This window comes from Apiospora kogelbergensis (assembly GCF_038363985.1).
Source record: "Apiospora kogelbergensis strain CBS 113332 chromosome Unknown utg000007l_segment0_segment0, whole genome shotgun sequence".
NCBI lineage: Eukaryota > Fungi > Ascomycota > Sordariomycetes > Amphisphaeriales > Apiosporaceae > Apiospora > Apiospora kogelbergensis.
In genome coordinates, this window is record NW_027117424.1 from 3007990 (window position 1) to 3026116 (window position 18127).

The 18127-nt window shown below is 51.8% G+C and overlaps 8 protein-coding genes across 8 annotated transcripts; 6 read left to right on the forward strand and 2 right to left on the reverse strand.

The window, feature by feature from the left end:
• Positions 1 to 527: 527 nt before the first annotated feature.
• On the reverse strand, positions 528 to 3006 carry PG998_011333 (Elongation factor G- mitochondrial; the record flags this gene model as incomplete). Its single annotated transcript, XM_066878149.1, has 3 exons — positions 528 to 582; positions 648 to 1066; positions 1123 to 3006. 3 exons carry the CDS (start codon positions 3004 to 3006, stop codon positions 528 to 530), a joined length of 2358 nt encoding a protein of 785 aa, XP_066727203.1.
• A 593-nt stretch (positions 3007 to 3599) lies between these two features.
• PG998_011334 (uncharacterized protein) lies at positions 3600 to 5184 on the reverse strand (the record flags this gene model as incomplete). Its single annotated transcript, XM_066878150.1, has 2 exons — positions 3600 to 4753; positions 4821 to 5184. 2 exons carry the CDS (start codon positions 5182 to 5184, stop codon positions 3600 to 3602), a joined length of 1518 nt encoding a protein of 505 aa, XP_066727204.1.
• Positions 5185 to 8436: 3252 nt separating this feature from the next.
• PG998_011335 (uncharacterized protein) lies at positions 8437 to 8655 on the forward strand (the record flags this gene model as incomplete). Its single annotated transcript, XM_066878151.1, has 1 exon — positions 8437 to 8655. The coding sequence occupies one exon, from the start codon at positions 8437 to 8439 to the stop codon at positions 8653 to 8655; it is 219 nt and encodes a 72-aa protein (XP_066727205.1).
• A 1472-nt stretch (positions 8656 to 10127) lies between these two features.
• On the forward strand, positions 10128 to 10757 carry PG998_011336 (uncharacterized protein; the record flags this gene model as incomplete). The annotated part of the gene is made up of 2 exons (XM_066878152.1): positions 10128 to 10282; positions 10418 to 10757. The coding sequence occupies 2 exons, from the start codon at positions 10128 to 10130 to the stop codon at positions 10755 to 10757; spliced, it is 495 nt and encodes a 164-aa protein (XP_066727206.1).
• A 379-nt stretch (positions 10758 to 11136) lies between these two features.
• On the forward strand, positions 11137 to 11505 carry PG998_011337 (uncharacterized protein; the record flags this gene model as incomplete). Its single annotated transcript, XM_066878153.1, has 1 exon — positions 11137 to 11505. One exon carries the CDS (start codon positions 11137 to 11139, stop codon positions 11503 to 11505), a length of 369 nt encoding a protein of 122 aa, XP_066727207.1.
• Positions 11506 to 12359: 854 nt separating this feature from the next.
• On the forward strand, positions 12360 to 13676 carry PG998_011338 (uncharacterized protein; the record flags this gene model as incomplete). The annotated part of the gene is made up of 5 exons (XM_066878154.1): positions 12360 to 12561; positions 12632 to 12717; positions 12783 to 12922; positions 12990 to 13226; positions 13325 to 13676. The coding sequence occupies 5 exons, from the start codon at positions 12360 to 12362 to the stop codon at positions 13674 to 13676; spliced, it is 1017 nt and encodes a 338-aa protein (XP_066727208.1).
• Positions 13677 to 14990: 1314 nt separating this feature from the next.
• Positions 14991 to 15537, forward strand: PG998_011339 (uncharacterized protein; the record flags this gene model as incomplete). Its single annotated transcript, XM_066878155.1, has 3 exons — positions 14991 to 15049; positions 15121 to 15239; positions 15326 to 15537. 3 exons carry the CDS (start codon positions 14991 to 14993, stop codon positions 15535 to 15537), a joined length of 390 nt encoding a protein of 129 aa, XP_066727209.1.
• A 748-nt stretch (positions 15538 to 16285) lies between these two features.
• Positions 16286 to 17721, forward strand: PG998_011340 (uncharacterized protein; the record flags this gene model as incomplete). Its single annotated transcript, XM_066878156.1, has 5 exons — positions 16286 to 16523; positions 16571 to 16682; positions 16767 to 16880; positions 16942 to 17473; positions 17512 to 17721. The coding sequence occupies 5 exons, from the start codon at positions 16286 to 16288 to the stop codon at positions 17719 to 17721; spliced, it is 1206 nt and encodes a 401-aa protein (XP_066727210.1).
• Between the last annotated feature and the right edge of the window lie 406 nt (positions 17722 to 18127).

Sequence of the window (18127 nt, forward strand, 5' to 3'; positions counted from 1 at the left end):
TATTGTAGAGACTTTAACGACTAGATAATGTGTTAATCTTGGCCAGTTGAGGGGATGGGTCCGTATTCTTTGACAGTATCCTTAATTACAAATGCCGGATAAGATGGACATGATGAGAAACGAGGGTTGTGTGTAGGCTACAGGCACATCGCTGGAAAGAAGGTTGCATGTGTTCTACTTGTACTTGAGGGCACTCTTAAACTGATTGGAGAGAAGATTGTCTATGATTGTTTATGTCCATCATCACCGTCATCCGGCAGCCTCAAACCGAAACCTCATTATATACATTTCATGTCCCTAATAGGATCAGGGGACCCAGTTCATCATCGTCTGTATCTATGTCTACCTTCTGCGTTTCGTAGTAGGTAATATATCGTCACACTGTACATGCTAATATTACACCTTCATGAGCGAGTAGCACACTTTTGGCCCAGTTCCAAAAGCCAAAAACAGAACTCCCTCGATATGCTTCGTTAGTGAACCCATGGCACGTGGTGGTCATCCAACACACTTCGTCATCGGGCCTTTTATTTGCTCCTCTTCTCCTCAAGCTCCTTCTGGTACTTGGCGACAAGCTCCTTCCTGCAATGGATGTTAGATATTGAACCTTGGTAGAGCATTGAAAACCGTCATTGGGGTTTACTTACTGCAAATGCGGCGGCGCGGGCGCGTAGTGGCTGAACTCCATGCTGAATTCACCCTTACCCTGGGTCGCTGCTCTCAGCTGACTGGAGAAACCGAACATAGCGTTCAGACTGCAGTCGCAGATGAGGGTGAAGTCCTCGGGGCCGATCTCGGTGTCGATGATGGTGGCGTTGCGCTTGTTCATCAACATGAGGATGTTGCCCTGGAACTCGTTGGGCGCGGTGATGGTGGTCTTCATGAGGGGCTCGAGCACGGAACCGCCGGCCTCGTCGAAGACCTTACGGAAAGCCATCTGCGCCGCCAGACTAAAGGCGAAATCGGACGAATCAGTAACGTGGGTGGCACCGTCGTTGATCGCCATCCTGGCACCAATAACCTTGTGGCCCAGTAGGGGACCCTTGACGCAAGCAACCTGGAAACCCTTGTCGCAAGCAGAGATGAACTTGTCAGGAATGAGACCGCCCACAACCTGGTTACTGAACGAATGGACTCCGTGCTGTCGGGGTTGGGCTCGATCCAGCCGCCAACCCTGGCGTAATCACCAGGACCACCGGTCTGGCGACGGAGTAGGTAGTCGAAGTCAGCCCTTTTAGTGATGGTCTCACGATAAGCGACACGAGGCTGACCAGTGATGCACTCGACCTTATATTCGCGGCGCAGACGTTCGATGTAGATCTCGAGGTGCAACTCACCCATGCCCGAAATGATGGTCTCCTCACTCTCGTCGTCAACGGAGAGTCTGAAAGTAGGATCCTCACGTTGGAAACGGTTCATGGCCTTGGAGAAGTTGTCGGCATCGGTGCTTTTCTTTGGCTTTATGGACAGAGACATGACAGCGTCCGGAACGAACATGGATGACATGGTGTAAGGGAGGTTTCCATCCGTGAATGTGTCGCCCGAAGAACAGTCCACTCCGAACACGGCACAAATCTCGCCGGCACCGATCTCACTCACATCCTCCATCTCGTTAGAATGCATGCGCACGATACGAGGAATTCGCACCTTCTTGTCGTTACGGGAGTTGAACAAGTAGGTGCCCTTTCTCAGGGTACCTTGGTAGACTCGAATATATGTCAGTTGACCGTAGTTGTTCTCTTCTAGCTTGAATGCCAAGCCAACAAACGGTAAGGAGTTGTAAGGCACCAGCTTAGTCTGGGCCTCGCCCTTGGAACGATCCAGAGCAAGGTTTTCGACATCGGCAGGCATTGGCAGGTAATCACAGACGGCGTCAAGCATAGGCTGGACAGATTTGTCTGCTAGAGCGGAGCCCATCATAACCGGAGTGAACTTCAGGGCGATGGTGGCACGGCGAATGGCATCCTTGATCTGCTGAGGCGTCGGGGTCTTCTCATCCAAGAAGAGCTCGGCAATCTCGTCATCGACATCAGCGAGCTTCTCGATAAGTGTTTGACGCTTCTCCTCGGCCAATGCCTTTACCTCCTCGGGGATCTCGTCGGTAACTCTGACCGTCACACCCTTGGGCCCCTCGCTATAGATAGCCTTCATGTCGATCAGATCGACTACACCCTTGAACTGATCCTCAGCACCAATGGGGACCTGGATAGCAGCGGCAGGAATCTTCAGCTTGGAGTTGATTTGCTCGACAGCCTTCCACGGGTTTGCTCCCATACGGTCCATCTTGTTGACGAAGCTGAGTCTGGGCACGTTGTAGCGCTTCATCTGGCGATCGACGGTGATTGTTTGCGACTGACAACCACTGACAGCGCACAGAATCATGACAGCTCCGTCCAGCACACGCAGCGCTCGCTCGACTTCGATGGTGAAATCGATATGGCCTGGGGTATCGATCAAGTTGATGTGGTACGTCTCTTCCTTTCCGTCCTCCGTCTTCTTCCAGTCACAGAAGGTCGCGGCGGACTGAATGGTGATACCCTTCTCTCGCTCGAGGTCCATGGAATCCATCTTGGCACCGGCGCCGTCCTTGCCTCGCACTTCGTGGATGGCCTTGATTCGTCCGGTGTAGAAGAGAACTCGCTCGGTCACGGTCGTTTTCCCGCTGTCGATGTGGGCGGCGATACCAATGTTTCGCACCTTAGACAGTCGCTTCTTCTCGTCGGGGCTCATCTTGGCGAAGACGGCGTCGGGGGTCAGGGAGGCGGCTTCCTCTGCGGCCTTCTTCAAAGCGGCCGAGGCGGCGGCTGCAACATTTCCACCGACAGCCAGCTTAGGCCTCGAGACATTGAAGTATCGGCGACCTTCGATCTGCAACGGGGCTTGTCTCCATCGCATCTGAGGGGCTCCAGCAGGAGCTTGGGAGGCAATGCCCATAAAGCGGGCGCCGCATTTGGATGTTAGCAGTCCGCTGTCTGCCAAACTGAGGGCAGCTCGGGATCCCCTCATCTTGAAGTTTCAAAACTAGTGTAAAACCAAGAAATGGGTACACAAGAACGGAGCAAGCGAAAGAAGAAAAAGAGAGTGGAATTGCCTCCCCAGAATCTCGTCGCGATTATTCAATCGCCAATTCAGCAGCTTGTTTGTTCAATTGACTCTCCAAAAATTATTTCTCCGACCCTTGTCCAAGTGGCTGGCGCAATATCTTTCTTGCTAGCGTGTGGCTTGAGCCGGTAGGTCGGGACAGCCCGAGCCATGACAAGATCCCCCAATACATGTGCAGTACAACCAGGAAGTGTGTTGCCAACCCGGGTTTTGGTGTTTGGGACAGCTATATCCACTTACTTAGTGATCCAAGTGTTCAAGTTCCTTCAACGTCTTCTTGTTTACTTTTCAAGGGATGCAAATGCCAGATTGTATACATTCTATCATCACGATTCGGTCACCCGATGGTGGTCCCTATTCTATGTTACGTCCCTTGGAGAATACCGGCTTCGTAAAGTGCAGCCGGTCCAAGCCTCCTAACTCAAAGCAAGATGCCCAATGACGGTCAATCGCTAAAAACGCCAAATCATGAACCCGTATGTTTACTCGCTATTAATTCACAGGAAGGACAGCCCGCTGCCGGCGAGCATGAAAAGGGTGGTCGCCCCTGTTACGGCCAATTGAGCCCATTCAAGGGCGGGTTTGATACTGGCCACGCTCTGAAAACCTTTACTGGCGGCATATGTGGGCGCAGTCGCGGATCCACTGTCAGGCCCAGTGGCAGAGACCTGATTTTGGACGACATTGCCATCGGGTATCTTTGCGCCTTTGCTGGGGAAGGAAACAATATTGCTCTTGGTCGAGTTGAAGTCGGTCGCGGCCATGCCGATCTGGTTATTCTCGAGGTCATAGACCACATAAGCAGATCGTAGGAACGTGTCGCCGAGGAGGAACGGCTCGCTGGTGAAGTTTTGAATCCCGAACTGGCAAACAGTCTTGCCCTTGTACTGGCCTGACTTGAACCTGGGGACGTTATCCCCTTCCCCGAGGTCCAAGACCAGCTCGGTCATATCCACACTAATCTTAGGCCCATTGGGCCCTGCAAACCCAAACTCGAAGGTCCCCTTGCTGTTTTCCATGTCACAGGGAAGAAAGGCCATCTGCGTCTCGGTATCAAATACGGCGCCAACCTCCTTCCAAACCTGGATGGCAAGATCGGTTGGCAGGTAGCTTAGTGTGGTTCCGGAATCCAATACAACAGGGATGGGGAGCTTGCGGCTCGAAAGAGCGTCAGAACCGGATGGAGAGTTAGCGGTCAACGAAGTCATAGAGACGATAAAGGACGTGAATGCGTTGGTCTGGGAGTCCTCCAGAACGTCGATGACCGACAATTGGCCTTTGTACTTGGCGGTATCGACGCCCCCGAACAGAATCTGGCCAGTGCTGGCATCCAGATCGTTCAGCCACAGACTGTACGCATTGGTGGAGATCATGCCCTCATCCATCATCTGCACCGGAAGATTTTTGTAAGCCGATGAGGCCATCTGCGAGCCCGCGACAATGGCCTCGTTCAGTGCATACCCAACTCCTACGAGTCCGTAAGGTATGTCTGTATCCAGACCCAAGCCCATTGTCATGTTAGTGAGCGTCGCGCCACCAATCTCGAACGCGTCGGTGAAGTAGTCGCCCTTAGAATGACTACCATCGACATAGGATATGTTGAAGAGGCCCTTGCCTACGTCGTCGAAAGTCTTCGATTTCCTAGGATCGACTGGGCGCGCAAAGGTTAGCTGCGATTCTGCATCGAATAAGTAAGCGGGTTGGTGATATTTATGCACTTACATGACCCAAGTGAACAGCCTTGGTCACCCCCGATGTTTCGCCGTCGCCTCCCCTAGATCCGCCCGACGGCGACGACTTCGCGCAAACCGACGAAGAGCTTGACGGTACCCATATGTCGCTCGAACCGGTGTCCAATTGCAAGGTCAAGTTCTGGGGTGGCGTTCCAACTGTTACGGTCGCAAAGTAGCCTCCTCGTTGCACATCGTTGGTGATGGTCTCTTCGTATGTCTTCGCTTGTCGCCTTCCCAGCTTTTGTTGGCCAGGTCGCGTCTCTCTTCTGGCAATATCGAATCGCACAACCTGGGCGGTGGCCAGCGAGGCTATCAGCGACCCGGTCGCTAGTGTTGCAACGGTCTTCATGATATCGAGTCTACGAGGCTCCAACGCTCGTGTGTTTGGTTCGGAAAAAGTAGGTAGGTAGGAGTTGATAGGCCCTATGCAGACGTTTCAAAGTCGGGATTTTGAATTGCAAAGAAAGTTTTCCAGGTCGTCTAGGCCAGTAGACACTAGGAAATCGACGCCTTGTCTGGTCGTCCGAGATACTGTACAGCCGAATATGTAAGTAGATCTAGACTAGATGGTGATATTGTTTACCGATGGATGGCACAAAGACGCTAAGCTTCTTCACCCCACAAAGGAGGGATGCCTAGACAAGAAATGCGACAAGAGGTAAGGCAAGAGAGTGAAGAATCAATGGAAATGTCAATGGATTATGACGAGCGCCCAGCCTTCCTTTCTATATCTGGTGTTTATATGATTTCGCGTTGGGTCGTACGAAGAAACGGGACGGGCAGAGAGTGGCCCCAGATCCAGCTGAAGCGTTCGGTCGATCAATGATGCCAAGAAGTTGAAGTTGCCAAGAACAGATTTCCCCAGGGCCAGACCATAGACCGACTTTCTTTCACTGGGCTCTGTACTCGGTAGGACCAAGGCACTAAAACAACATGTCACAGGACTTCTAGCGGCCTCCGGCTCGCTTGAACAACAAACGCGGCACCTATCAATTGCGAAACAGATTGGTGGCAGGGTGGCGCAGTGATCTAGTGTCCAACAAGCTCATTAGCTAGCCCCCATCGTCAAACAAGCAATGCAAAGGGCCTGGCTGTTTGCCTGGCAGCCTAGGCAGCCTGGTGAACTCGGATACTCGGCGCGCCGGGCGCTAACTACCTACCGTGCTTCAAAGCTCTACTACTAGATACAACGCAAATGAGTGATGATTACGACGCTTGCTTCTTACTTCTCTGGTTTGAGTATTGTAAACTTCGGATGGACGTCCGTCTAGTAAGAATAAAATATGCAGAGTTTCGCGCTTCCAGTGCTGCTTTGATTTGTAAGTGCATTGACGAAAGTCCAGGCACAGCTGAGATAGGTGTACAACAGGCTTCATACACTGCCCAAGCGGCCCCCTCCCACTATTACCCTTGGACTGCACTCCTTAATCTACTCCCTGTAGTCCGGAGGCCTTAGGACCCTCGCGCAATGTCGCCTTGAAGGCATTTACCAGCTGCCAGGCAGCATCGTTGTTCATGAGAGGCTGAAGATTGGTTGGTGTTACAGCTTAGCGAATTGCCCATGCAACGATGCATGGAAGAAGCTTCCGGCCAGCCAACAACAGCGCACTGGATGGATGCCCTTTCCTGTCAGCGCTACACGGTTGAACTCGGATGCAGATGCCACCAATCGCTAAAGACTATGTATGGACATTGGTAGGAAAGATAGATGACTATTGACTTGCTGAGTTGGAAACACGGGACAGCTTCAATTGATGTGTCAATCGGTCAGTACACGTAGGTAGTAGGGGTCTTGTGCTGGTCCAGGGCTGTTTCGACAAGACCAGTACCTGCAGCAAGCTGAAAAAGAAGAAAGTGGGTGCACGGGTATTTCCCGCTGCTTGTCGCATTTTCTTTCGGGATGCGCCTCTGGTAAGCTGCTAAGTTTAAGCTTCCAATATCGCTACAATCCCACTCTTTTCTCCGGCCTTGGCGAGTATTGACGTATGGTGGCTTACGAAGGTCACAGAAAGAGAAGCAGACCAGGCAGAGGGTAAGAGGAGTCGGGCCGCTAGGTCACGAACCAACATAAGTTCATCTGCCAGCACTCGTTCGAGCGAGTCATGGTCATGCGCTCGTGCTATGCATATGCAGCGTAGGTGTATGCCGAACTTCCGGTGGCCAGTCCGCACAAGCCGACCGTCAAAGACCTAGTATCCTCACGGAGATGGTGCCGATGATGTGCATCTGCAGCAGGTGTTTCGTCGGCCATAGGCAAGGCATTACCGCAAGCCTAGACTCGTGAGTTGCACAGCTGGGACGGGAGTTATCATTGTTGCTGGATCGGGTCCTGGACCACGAACCAAAAAAAACTCAAACAGTCATATGTTCCTCGAACGAGTTGTGGGATGTGAAATGTGCTACGTCGGCAAGACCCAGTCGTAAGGAACCGTAACTGGACGAACAGGGGCACTGCCGCCCACAGCGGCGTCACACCGAGTCAAGTAAGTTTGATATCAGCCTCCTCTTTATGTCATTTATTTTTGCACCTTTGCCATCTCGATAATTTGTCCAAAATTTAGATACCAGTTCCTATTTTATATAAATGTGTATGGAGTGCTCACGCAACGTCAGTATCTCCTCGAGAATTGCCTCATACTTAGGCAGGTAAAACCTATATCCCTGATTTCTTCACGATAATTCCCCATTCCCACATTTGGAGTGGGATGACGGGGAAACTCCTGGGGGAGTGGAGAGGACCCCTAAAGCCTCCCAGTGATGTCACTCTCCAGTCTTTGCCCCAAAGAAAAATAGGCTGACGATCTGTCAGATAAGGAATTGAGGGCCAATTTTGTGTAGCGCTTGGCAACCTGAGCATGTCGAGTTCATGGTCAACACTCGCTCATATGGTCCCCAGACGCGACAGATTGATCAGCCAAGTTCTTGGCTACACTGCTATCTATCCAGGTGATGAATCTCGATGAGGAGTCGGATCAAAACAGACAAGCCAAGTGGCAGGTAGCTGGAAGCCCGGAGCAGTTTCTCCAAATTCGGGTCCACAAAATGCATCCATCGGCCCCCCCAGACACTGGTCATCGTCCCCAGCTTTTTAGGAAAACTCCAGATATGGGCATCAAGGTGAGAGATATCCGATACCGTCGCTTTGGATTGCGGGCGGAGTTGAGGTCCGTTCTATGTCAGAATAGATAGCTAAGGTATATAAGAACCTGTATGCGCCCTCCTGTTGCTTCATCCAGCTCCATCCCATCCAATCTCGTTCATCAGACATGCAGTGAAACATCACAGCCACCTATCATCACCACCACGATTCCCAACACAACACCACCGCTCACCATACAAGACAGCACCTGGACGCGGCAAAGTGAACACTTATCATAATTTTCTCATCTTTCCCAAGTTGCAACCATAGGCTAATGTCTTTGGGCATCTCGATGAGAGCCATTACACTGCTTTTCAACTTCGGCGTTCCTTGAAGAGACGCCACTCTCGGTACACAACAACAAACATCGCTTACGACTACTACCGCCATTGACCTACTGGTAATTTCACACAAACACATAACCTGATCGCCATTGCGCGGAGGGAATAGAATACAAAGACCATGTGTCCTTCCAAAGCGCTTCGCCGAGTCTGCCAGGGTTGCAGGACCATCACCCATCAGCAGCAGTTCGAGATCAGCTGCCCCACCGCCCGGAAGCAGCGGTTTGCGGTCCGCAGCGACTGCCCTTACTACCACCGCGAGAACATTGACATCAACAACTTCGTCTGCGACAGTTGCGTCAAGGGCATAGGTTGGGACCGCGAAATGATGAGGAGCTGAGCTAGAAGCTGTCCGGCGCCGCGTGTACTCGACGTTGGCGTCATCGTTCATTGGTCGCCGGAACGAGGCCTGCTGCCCATTCCAAGCCAGCAAGCAGCATGAAAATGGCTGGTTTTATCAATCGGACAGACGCCCTAATTGATTGACCGACGGTCCATTAGACGAGCGGGTGAGGGACGTGTCAAGAGGTGTGGGGGTTTCAAAAGCTACACGAAGGAGATGATCATAGATCGATAGCGAATACAGCGCATCATCCGTCTCCCAATACAGCTCTATATGCTATTCTGTTACTTCTCCATGTTGTTTCCAGTGCCCCCATGCTGCTCATCCTGTATCGCTACCTGGTAAATCACGATCGTGGGGCCATTCGGATGATCTGAAGTCGTGGGGAAATGGAACGAGTGGAATTGGTCCAACTCGCGCGCGGAAACTCGACAACTTTCCCCGGGCGAATAGCGTATCGAGGACAATCTTTGCACGTTAACAACACCTTGAGGCGGGTTTACGTCAATCGATGAGGGTTGGTTGGTGCCGGAAGCATGCAGTCGAATCGAAGTTGACGTGCCAACCCTCTCTTTGGTCAGCAATCCCCTCTTGCTTGGCTTTGATAACATGCTGCCACACATTTTTATTTAGCTATGTTATGGTACCAAGGAAAGGGAACATCTGCAGTCACATACGGCCAGGGTTTTACTGCGTTATATATGTAACTATATGTTATCTTCACGTTACTTAGAGTCACTACTTGAGTACGCCTCAAGTTGATGTTTCAATAACAGGAGCATATCCAAACATGAATATATACATATATACCTGCTGCTTCGCTGTGCTCGATTTCTGAGAGAAGCTTCATTTCGCGGGGCTTTACCATTGGTTTAGTGCATTGAATACAAAGTCAGAGGTGTCCTGGGGACAATGGGGGTTCGGATCTCAGCTTAGTGATTGTGTACAATAATATCATCCATTTGAACAATACTGCCTGTGACAATACACAAGGGTTGGGTCAGTCAAATATCATTAGATAAATTACATGTTGTAGCAGTGATTGACGCCATTTTCAGGTGATTGTTCCCAGCCAAATCTTCCTGCAGGTTATGCCCACGGTTCTGCCAGGCAACCACTGCTTGCGATCATTGTGATAAATGATGCGATAAATATTGCCAGCCCCACGACAAGCAGTTTGAGAAACACGCTTCCCAACGCGTTCAGCAAATCGCACTTCTTCCCTCTCAGTCAATATTTCCCTCCCGCCCTCTGACCAAACTCATCATCCAGACAAATTTCACCCCACGACTGTCAATCTCCCTTGGGCTTCCAAACCAAACCTTCCACATCCCGTAACTCATCTAGGACCTCGACATCTCCACTCAGCCTTCTGAGGTGTTACTACAAACACCCCACTACTGCTACAGGTCTTATCTAACACATACATATTGTATCTTTCATCTATCCTCATTCAACTCACAGCAACAATGGCTGGTGCCAAGCAGTCCCCGAATGGTGAGGCTAAGACCGTGCCCATCTGCGATCTCAAGGCACTGTGCTACGCCATGAGCACAGTCGAAGACTTCCGCCTCAACACAAAGGCTCTAGCCCTGGCCTTGGGAATCAAGTCCCCTACCAATGTGTAAGTACCGTTCTTTCGTCTTCTTTCGTTCTCCCTTCATCTCCACAGCCTTCACATTTCATCTTCATGTCGTGTGAGTGTATCTCAAAAGTTTTCACTTATGCTGATCTCTGGTTCCGCGATCCCTCGTGATAGCCCTCGCAAGATCAGATGCATCATCGAGCCCCTGGGCTTCGAGCTGAAGGATGGCAAGATCACAGTAAAGGACAGCAGCGGCAAGTCCGATGCCAACGGCGACTCGGTATCTGCTCCTGTTACCCCCGCCAAGGCTAAGAAGGGCGGCCCCAAGACTCCTAAGACCCCTAAGACACCTGGAGGTCAGCGCAGCGTCAACAAGAAGCGCAAGCTCTCAGAAGACGAGGAGTCTGCTGAGGACGGCAACAAGGAGAACATCAAGACTGAGGTCAAGGCTGATGACGCCGTCGAGACCAAGAACGAGGAGAAGTCTAACGGTCACGATGAAGATGAGGCATAGACTTACATTCACAACTCATTCACGTATGCAAGGTGCATGACCGTTGCTACGTAGCGGTGCGATGGAACAGTTATGATATTTGGGGATGGATATGGATCATACTTATCAGCCACTGAGCAGGCTGTTATTGCAAAAGCACGTTTGGAGAGCCATCGTATTTTCATTGGTGTGAATTTGCCCTCTCTGCATCGATATTGCAGTTGCAGTTTCAGCATGTATAGCTCAGAACGGATAGCTCAGAACGAAGCTTAATTGCCAAATTTGCAAAACTTGTTCTACTCGTGATATGTGTGCTTCCTGTTGTCAATATTCTGCTGATTGCATGTGTCCCATAGAATAAAGTGACCCACTGGAACGGATATCTGTTTTTTGTACCGCAATGGTTCCAATTTTGATCCAGGCTCAAGTAAAGAAACAGAATGGGAAACTCGCTGAACTCCTTCGATTCAGACGACCTCGAACCATGGCCACAGCTCCCTTCAGCCTCTTTTCCGTGAAGAAGCTTGCCGACCTCAGTGTGGCCCACCCTCTGTACCTCCGTCCTTTCTTTGCAGGGAGAGGGACCGACCGCTGTTGTGCCACAAGCAGAGCTGACACCGCAGCAACCGATCTCGAGGCTACGTGCCAGCCGGCGACGCCTTGGGGCGCCACAGAAGGAAACCATGACGCCAGAAGAATCCAGGCCCTGGCTTATGGGATACGCCGAAAAGACCAGCAACGTGCAGCAAGAGCTGTCTTGTCGTCTTGATAGAGTTGCATTGCACGAACGAGTGGCCACTGCGATGTCCGTCAAAGGAAATTCGGGCCCGTGCCTGAGATCGTGCGGCCTCGTGGCAATTGATAAGGGGGCTCGGGGCAGGTTGCGACAGGATACAAGATGGGGCAGGCAGACAGGTTCGGTTTTGGTACCCTTTCGGGCGGACAAGCAAAGATAAAGGATCTGGAAGCGGCAACTATCCGCCAATCTGTTGGTATAGTGCCGGGCATACGCCACGCCATTCGCTATTCGCACACGTGTACGCGATTCGTGCCTGGGGCGTGGGCACGCACAGACAAGCCGCAAACCTTCTTCACCCCTGTCGTGAGCCCTGCCACGCCATTGCTGTTGCGACTGTCAATATGGCCATTCTCCACCTATACCCGAGCGCACCAAGGTCGAAGGTGGGAAAACAAGCAGCAAGCAGCAGGCTGGGTATAATAACCTCCACCTTCCCCCGTCACATCACAGGCTCCCGGCGCCCGCGAGTAATGGCCACCCAGATGCCCATGATTGCGCGCGAACAAGTGGGGGATACCGCTCTGACAGCGGTATAGCACTGCGACCTTGATCAAGATTGGGTTGAGATTGGCACAAACTCCGCAGAGATGCTGGGCCTTGCTCCGCCCGCCATGCGCATTGTGCAGTAAACAGGAAACGTCCCTGTCGTTCGAGCTCAGCTGTTAAAAGGCGGGTATGGACTGGTGTCTTCTCGCCTCTCTGGACTGGCCTTATCACGGCCCATTCTCACCTGGTCAACTATCAACCATCCACTACCTACGAGGCCTGACGGAGCTCTCTGCCACCACGCCGCCGCGCAAGAGCAGCGGCCGCAGCAACCAACAATGGCTTTCGTCTTTCCCATTGAAACGGCCCGGCAGTACCTCTTCGTCACCTTGTCAGTGCTTTTCACAGCCATGGCCATGGTGGCTGTCGGACTGCGTATCCTGGCCCGCCGCGTCGCCGACAGAAAGCTCGGCTGGGATGACGTCCTCATGATACTCTCCTGTATAGTCCTCATGACCTATCAGGTCGTGGGTATTTTAGGTTCGTGTTACTTCGAAGCCACATATGCCCTTTCAGACCCCGACCATTCTGACTGTGTGTGTGTACGCAGCCGTAGCAGTTGGTGGTATGGGCTATCATCTTGACGAGATCAAGAGTCGCTTTGGGGTTGTTCCACCGTCTGAGATATTTACAAAGGTCAGTTACGGCGCTACCACCGACAGATTCACTGCGTTAGCTGACATGGTGGTGACAACGCCCAGTACCTCATCACCACACAAATCATGTGGTGCTTCAACCTGACTCTAACCAAGGCCGCCATCTTGACACTTTACATCAAAATCTTTACCATGCGGCCTTTCGTTATCGTTGCCAAGATCACGGTGCTAGTTACTGCATTCTGGTAGGTTTCCATGTCGGATGGCCCCCTTTCTGCACCGATAAGCTGCTTGCTCACCACTATTTCTCAGCTCCGCCATTATGATAATCGGGTCCGCCTCTGTTTGCCGGCCCGTTGCCTTCTACTGGGATAAGACCATCGCCGGCGGCATATGCGGAGACTATCCTGCTCTTTGGACCGCCAATGCATGCATCAGCATCGCAACCAGCGTGGTTACCCTTTTACTTCCTATCCCTCATGTATGGAAGCTCCAACTAGAGCGGAACAGCAAGATATTTTTAATCGTGGCGTTCAGCCTCGGTTTCCTGTAAGTATAAGTATAATTCTGGTCCCATTTTATTCCACCGCATCCCTATTATATACCATCCCATTGGGGAAAGGACCGGCTGACTGACTTGAATATAGGACGTGTATCGCCGGAGCCGTTTACATCAGCATGATCGCGTCCTACGACCCGTCCGACTCGACCTACAACGCGCTGCCGCTGATGCTGGTAGCATTCGTTGAGCCGGCCATGGGTATCGCACTCGGATGTGTGCCGGTAATGCGGCCGCTGTTCAAACAACATAGAAGGAGCCATTCTGGGGCAATGAAGCTTACTGGCCCTTCGTCCTCTGCGGTGTCGGCGAGCTGTTCGCATGCGAACTCCAACAGCTCTGTAGCAGAGCAGGAGCTTAACTCTATCACGGTGAAGACGTCGTGGTACGTGCATCATCATGGATGGGATAGGCTGTCAGCCATCGCATCCAGGGGATAACGCGTTTGGATTGGGACTGGATCGGAACACGGGAAGGAGCGCCGCCTCATGGGGCTCGTTATGTCAGTTTGCCTTTCAAGCTGAAGGAACACATGGGCCCCTTCTTCCCGTTACCTTGTGCCTTATGACCCAAGGCCACTGTATTTCCTGCCATTAGCGTTGCGTTGGACCGGACCCTAGACCGGATCACTTCACGGGTGGCAGCGGGCGTATGATTGATCACCCAGCCATTTTGTAAGATAGCCAATGAAATACAAAGTCCATTGAACTTGTTCGCGGAACTTAGTTCCTAGGTTGCTAAGTTCAATCAGACTCACAACCTGCTCGCTAGTCTCGGGGAACAAGATTCCGTAAAGAGTTGCGTAAGCTGGCCAGGCTTGGACATACGACAGCGATTGCGAATGATACGGGACAAGAATGGTGATTTTCCTGGGTGATACAACACATCTTAGGGAGTGGCGTAGTCAGGAGACATGAGAGGGCAATGGGGAAAACAACAAGAGATTCAGTTTGTCATAGATATCTTACTGCAAGGGTTCTCTGGAACCAATAGGGGTAAAAGGCGCAGGACTTCCAGCCAATACAGTAAGCATATATACTGTCCTCTGGTAATCTCGCTACAAAAGGATGACATGACTGCATGCGGTAGAGCAGTATAGCAGATGTCCCCAATCGCATAATGCAACCTAAGTTGTCGGAAGCCTGAAGGGTGGTGAGAAGGATCAGCTTATGGTCAGCTTTTTGGGTTCAGCTAGCCCGGAGACAGCCTTGTTGTTCGACGAAACATCCCTGGCGCCACGCGGGCCACCTGAACTCTCGATATAAAAATAATTACACCCTTCCCATGCCAAAGCTAATTACCGGCCAAAAAACCACCGTTTTAGTCCGGCCCAGACCATCGGGACCTAGCAAGCTAGCCCGTCGCTTCGTCGCCCCTACGCAGCCACAAATGGCGCTGGAATATGAATGGGAGAGTTCACGTCATCAAGACGGAATCCTCGGCACGCTCACGTTAGAGTACAACCATGACGGAACACCCGTCGTCCACCGCTGTGGCGCTCTATGGTGTTTCTCGTATTCATTCCTCTGTCGCCAGCGTTGTGACGATCTTCATTCAAGCTTTTCTTACCCCCCTTTCCGGCTGTGATTGGTGCGACGTAGCCGGCACTGCCAAGAGTATAAAGACCAGACAAGCGACACATTAAATTTAGGATCACCAACTCTCATTTGCATCGGTCTCAACATCCTACTAGCCAAGCCCTGAATTCCAACACTTGTTACGTATATCATCCAGCACTTGCTCCCCATATCAAGATGCGGAGCTTCAACATCACCCTTTCATTCCTCCTCGGCACCGCCTTCACAGGCCTATGGTACGTAGTGGTGCAGTTCTATTCCGCAAAACCACCTGATTGAGACGCTAACCCGGGTGAACGATGACCAGCTTCGCGGAGGATGCGGGTGCCAAGCCTACCAAGCCTCTGCCGGCCAGTTGCACGACCACAAGCCGCCACGCCGCCATAACCCACAGCTGCTATACGGCCACGGCGTATACCACCCCAAGTACGCTTTCTCCCTAACCTGAATTATTACATACCCCATCTTCCATACATAAGTCCCGTACTGACTGCGATCACATCGGGCTACAGGAGCTGGTTGTGAGAGACTCGAGTGCCCACCTCCCAAGAAGCCCGTCGTCTGCCCCCAGATCATCATAGAGTCGACGGTCGAGGTCCCATGCAAGACCGACTGCTGCCCGACCACGGCCACTATCACCAGCACTACGGCCTGCCCGGTGCCGTGCCCCAAATGCCCGATTCCGACCCACGTCACCACCATCACTACTGGCTGTCCCAAATAAGGGAACGTGTTATGAATGATGCCAGGCATGATGGATGAATGTTGTGGAGGCTCTAGGTTATGTTGGAGATCGGAGTGGCTGGTTTTGGTCTTGTTATTGTTAGCTTAAGTGTTTTCTGCAATACTATGATTAACTTGAATTCTTAATTTTTGGAAGTCCTCTGCGATGCATAGTTTCGCGAGGCGGCACGTGAGTGCAACGATAGGGCTATACAAGGCCGCCGTGGCACTTCGGACCAAGTTGGGCCTTGGGTGATCAAGAGGCACACCTGACAGTTCGGTATAGATATTCTTCATCGCCCAGATGTGTTATGGCGAGACTAACACATCGATTGGCACATCACGGGAACAAAGGTGTTCCACCTCGTAGGGTTGAAATCAGTAGTACCGAGCAATTCCAAATGATATGCAGGCTAGACATGATTTCATAGCCGTAAGCTGTACTTGGACATCCCAATCCGGAAAAAGTACTATACAATCAACAGCCAATAGTGCTTACGGGTTATCGTAATGATGAGAACACATCGTTACCTGCGGTATTTGTCAAATATATTCTGAATGGCCACAGCACCCGGCCCTGGGCTTCAGATTATCGGCGGTGCAGCTCGAATTGAACGAGATACTTGGTTATAAAAGCATCTATCCGCTCTGTACAATATCCATTTTTACACAGGACTTCTCATAGCATCTTCTCTTACAGCCAGCTTCCTGATCTCACATCCCAGAGTCTCCTTCAGGACCTCGCCATCATGCTCTTCGCCAACCTAAGCCAGCACCTAGTGCTGAGTGCATTACTCTTCATCTCGTCTACTTCGGGTGCACCTTCGTCCTCGAACCCCTCGAACTCTCCCGGGTCCATGGAGGTGCTCGGCGGTAACTGTCTTGACTACCAGATTCCCGTCACGACCCAGACCGAGGCGCTCATCTGGGGTCTGCCCAAGTTCACCACCAACTACGATGCATCCGCCTTCATCTTGTCCTTGATCCGTCGTCCTTCACCCACGATTCCATTCACGCCATTCTCGGGAAGTAAGAACGTTACGGGCAACTACACCATCGGCGCAACGTTCTGTTCCCCAAGGAGTCCAAGGACGGCCACGAGAAGACGGTCCTTCTTGCCACGCATGGTCTTGGTTTTGATAGACGGTAAGCTTTTCTCCCTTTTTCTAGGCAGATAGACTGTAGATCGATGTTTTATGATTAACTGACCGACTGGCTGAACGTTAACAGTTACTGGATCCCGAGTACTGTGAACACCTCCGAGTATAGCTTTGCGGAATACGCGATTTCAAAGGGATATTCAATTTTCATGTACGACAGAGTTGGGACTGGGACATCTTCAAAGTAAGTCTACATTTAATCCCCGGAGCTTCCCAGCTTGGACGACGATTAACCATCAATTTAGAGTCTCGGGCTACAGCGAAAGCCAGATATCCAACCACCTAGCCATTCTCACTTCTCTCACCAACAGGCTGCGGTCCGGCCAGTACACAGGCCAGCTACCCGGCGGCAAACCGTCCAAGATCGTGCACGTGGGCCACTCCTTCGGGTCCATCCTGACGCACTCTCTGATCGTGCAGGACCCGTCCATCTCGGACGGCGTAATTCTCACGGGGACGGCGTACAATCAGACGACGACCGACTTCCCGGCCTTCTTCGAGGGCGCTCGCCTCAACATCGCCAACACAGTCAGCCCCGCCAAGTACCACGGCCTAGACTCGGGGTACCTGGCCTTCGCCGACGTCTACGGGAATGCCGCCTCCTTCTTCAACCCAGCCGCCTTCGACCCCGACGCGCTGTGGTACACCCAACACGTCGCGCAGCCGCTGGGCGCCATCGAGCTCCTCCCGCCCAAGTCCGGGAATCCGGGCGCCACCAACTTCACTGGGCCCGTCAGTATACCCTCTCTCCTCTTTTTACCCCTTTTAGAAATAACCGTAAGTCGGAAAGAATGGGAGCTAATTAAACATGATAGGTGATGATCTTGACCGGAGAGCTCGATCTGGGAAATTGTGCCGGCAACTGCAATGGCGCCCTGGATTCCCCTGCTCGGGATCTGTTCAACAAGGCCAAGCCGTTCAAGACCGCTGTGCATCCCAAAGCCGGGCATGGCATCAACTTCAACCCCAACGCCACAGGTGCCTATGGTGTGATGACCGACTTCCTTGCCCTAAGCGGGTTGTGAAATCCTCTCCAGGGGCTTGAGGGGTAACGAGGTTCAATCGAGGGAGTTCAGACCAGTGGTGTTGGGGTCGATCAAATCGGAATGAGATCAGCGACCAGGGAGGATATTATTAGATAATTCTAAACGCTAATACTTTCCATCTTCGAGACATAACGCAGACCTCAATGTATTTCTCACATGTATAAGCTGATAGTACAACAGTAAGTCGTCGAGACCTCCAATAACTGCTACTACTTACTTAACTAAAGAATACAAAGTCCTTTTGCCATAACCTCTGAGGGCATGGAAGAAAAGGGGCTAGTTCACGTCGCCCACCAAACTCTGGCTCACTGCGGTAAGCAAATTCCAAATAGAACTGGATAGTCGAGGCCCCGCTGAGCCCAAGCGTCGCCCTCTCATTCGCAGC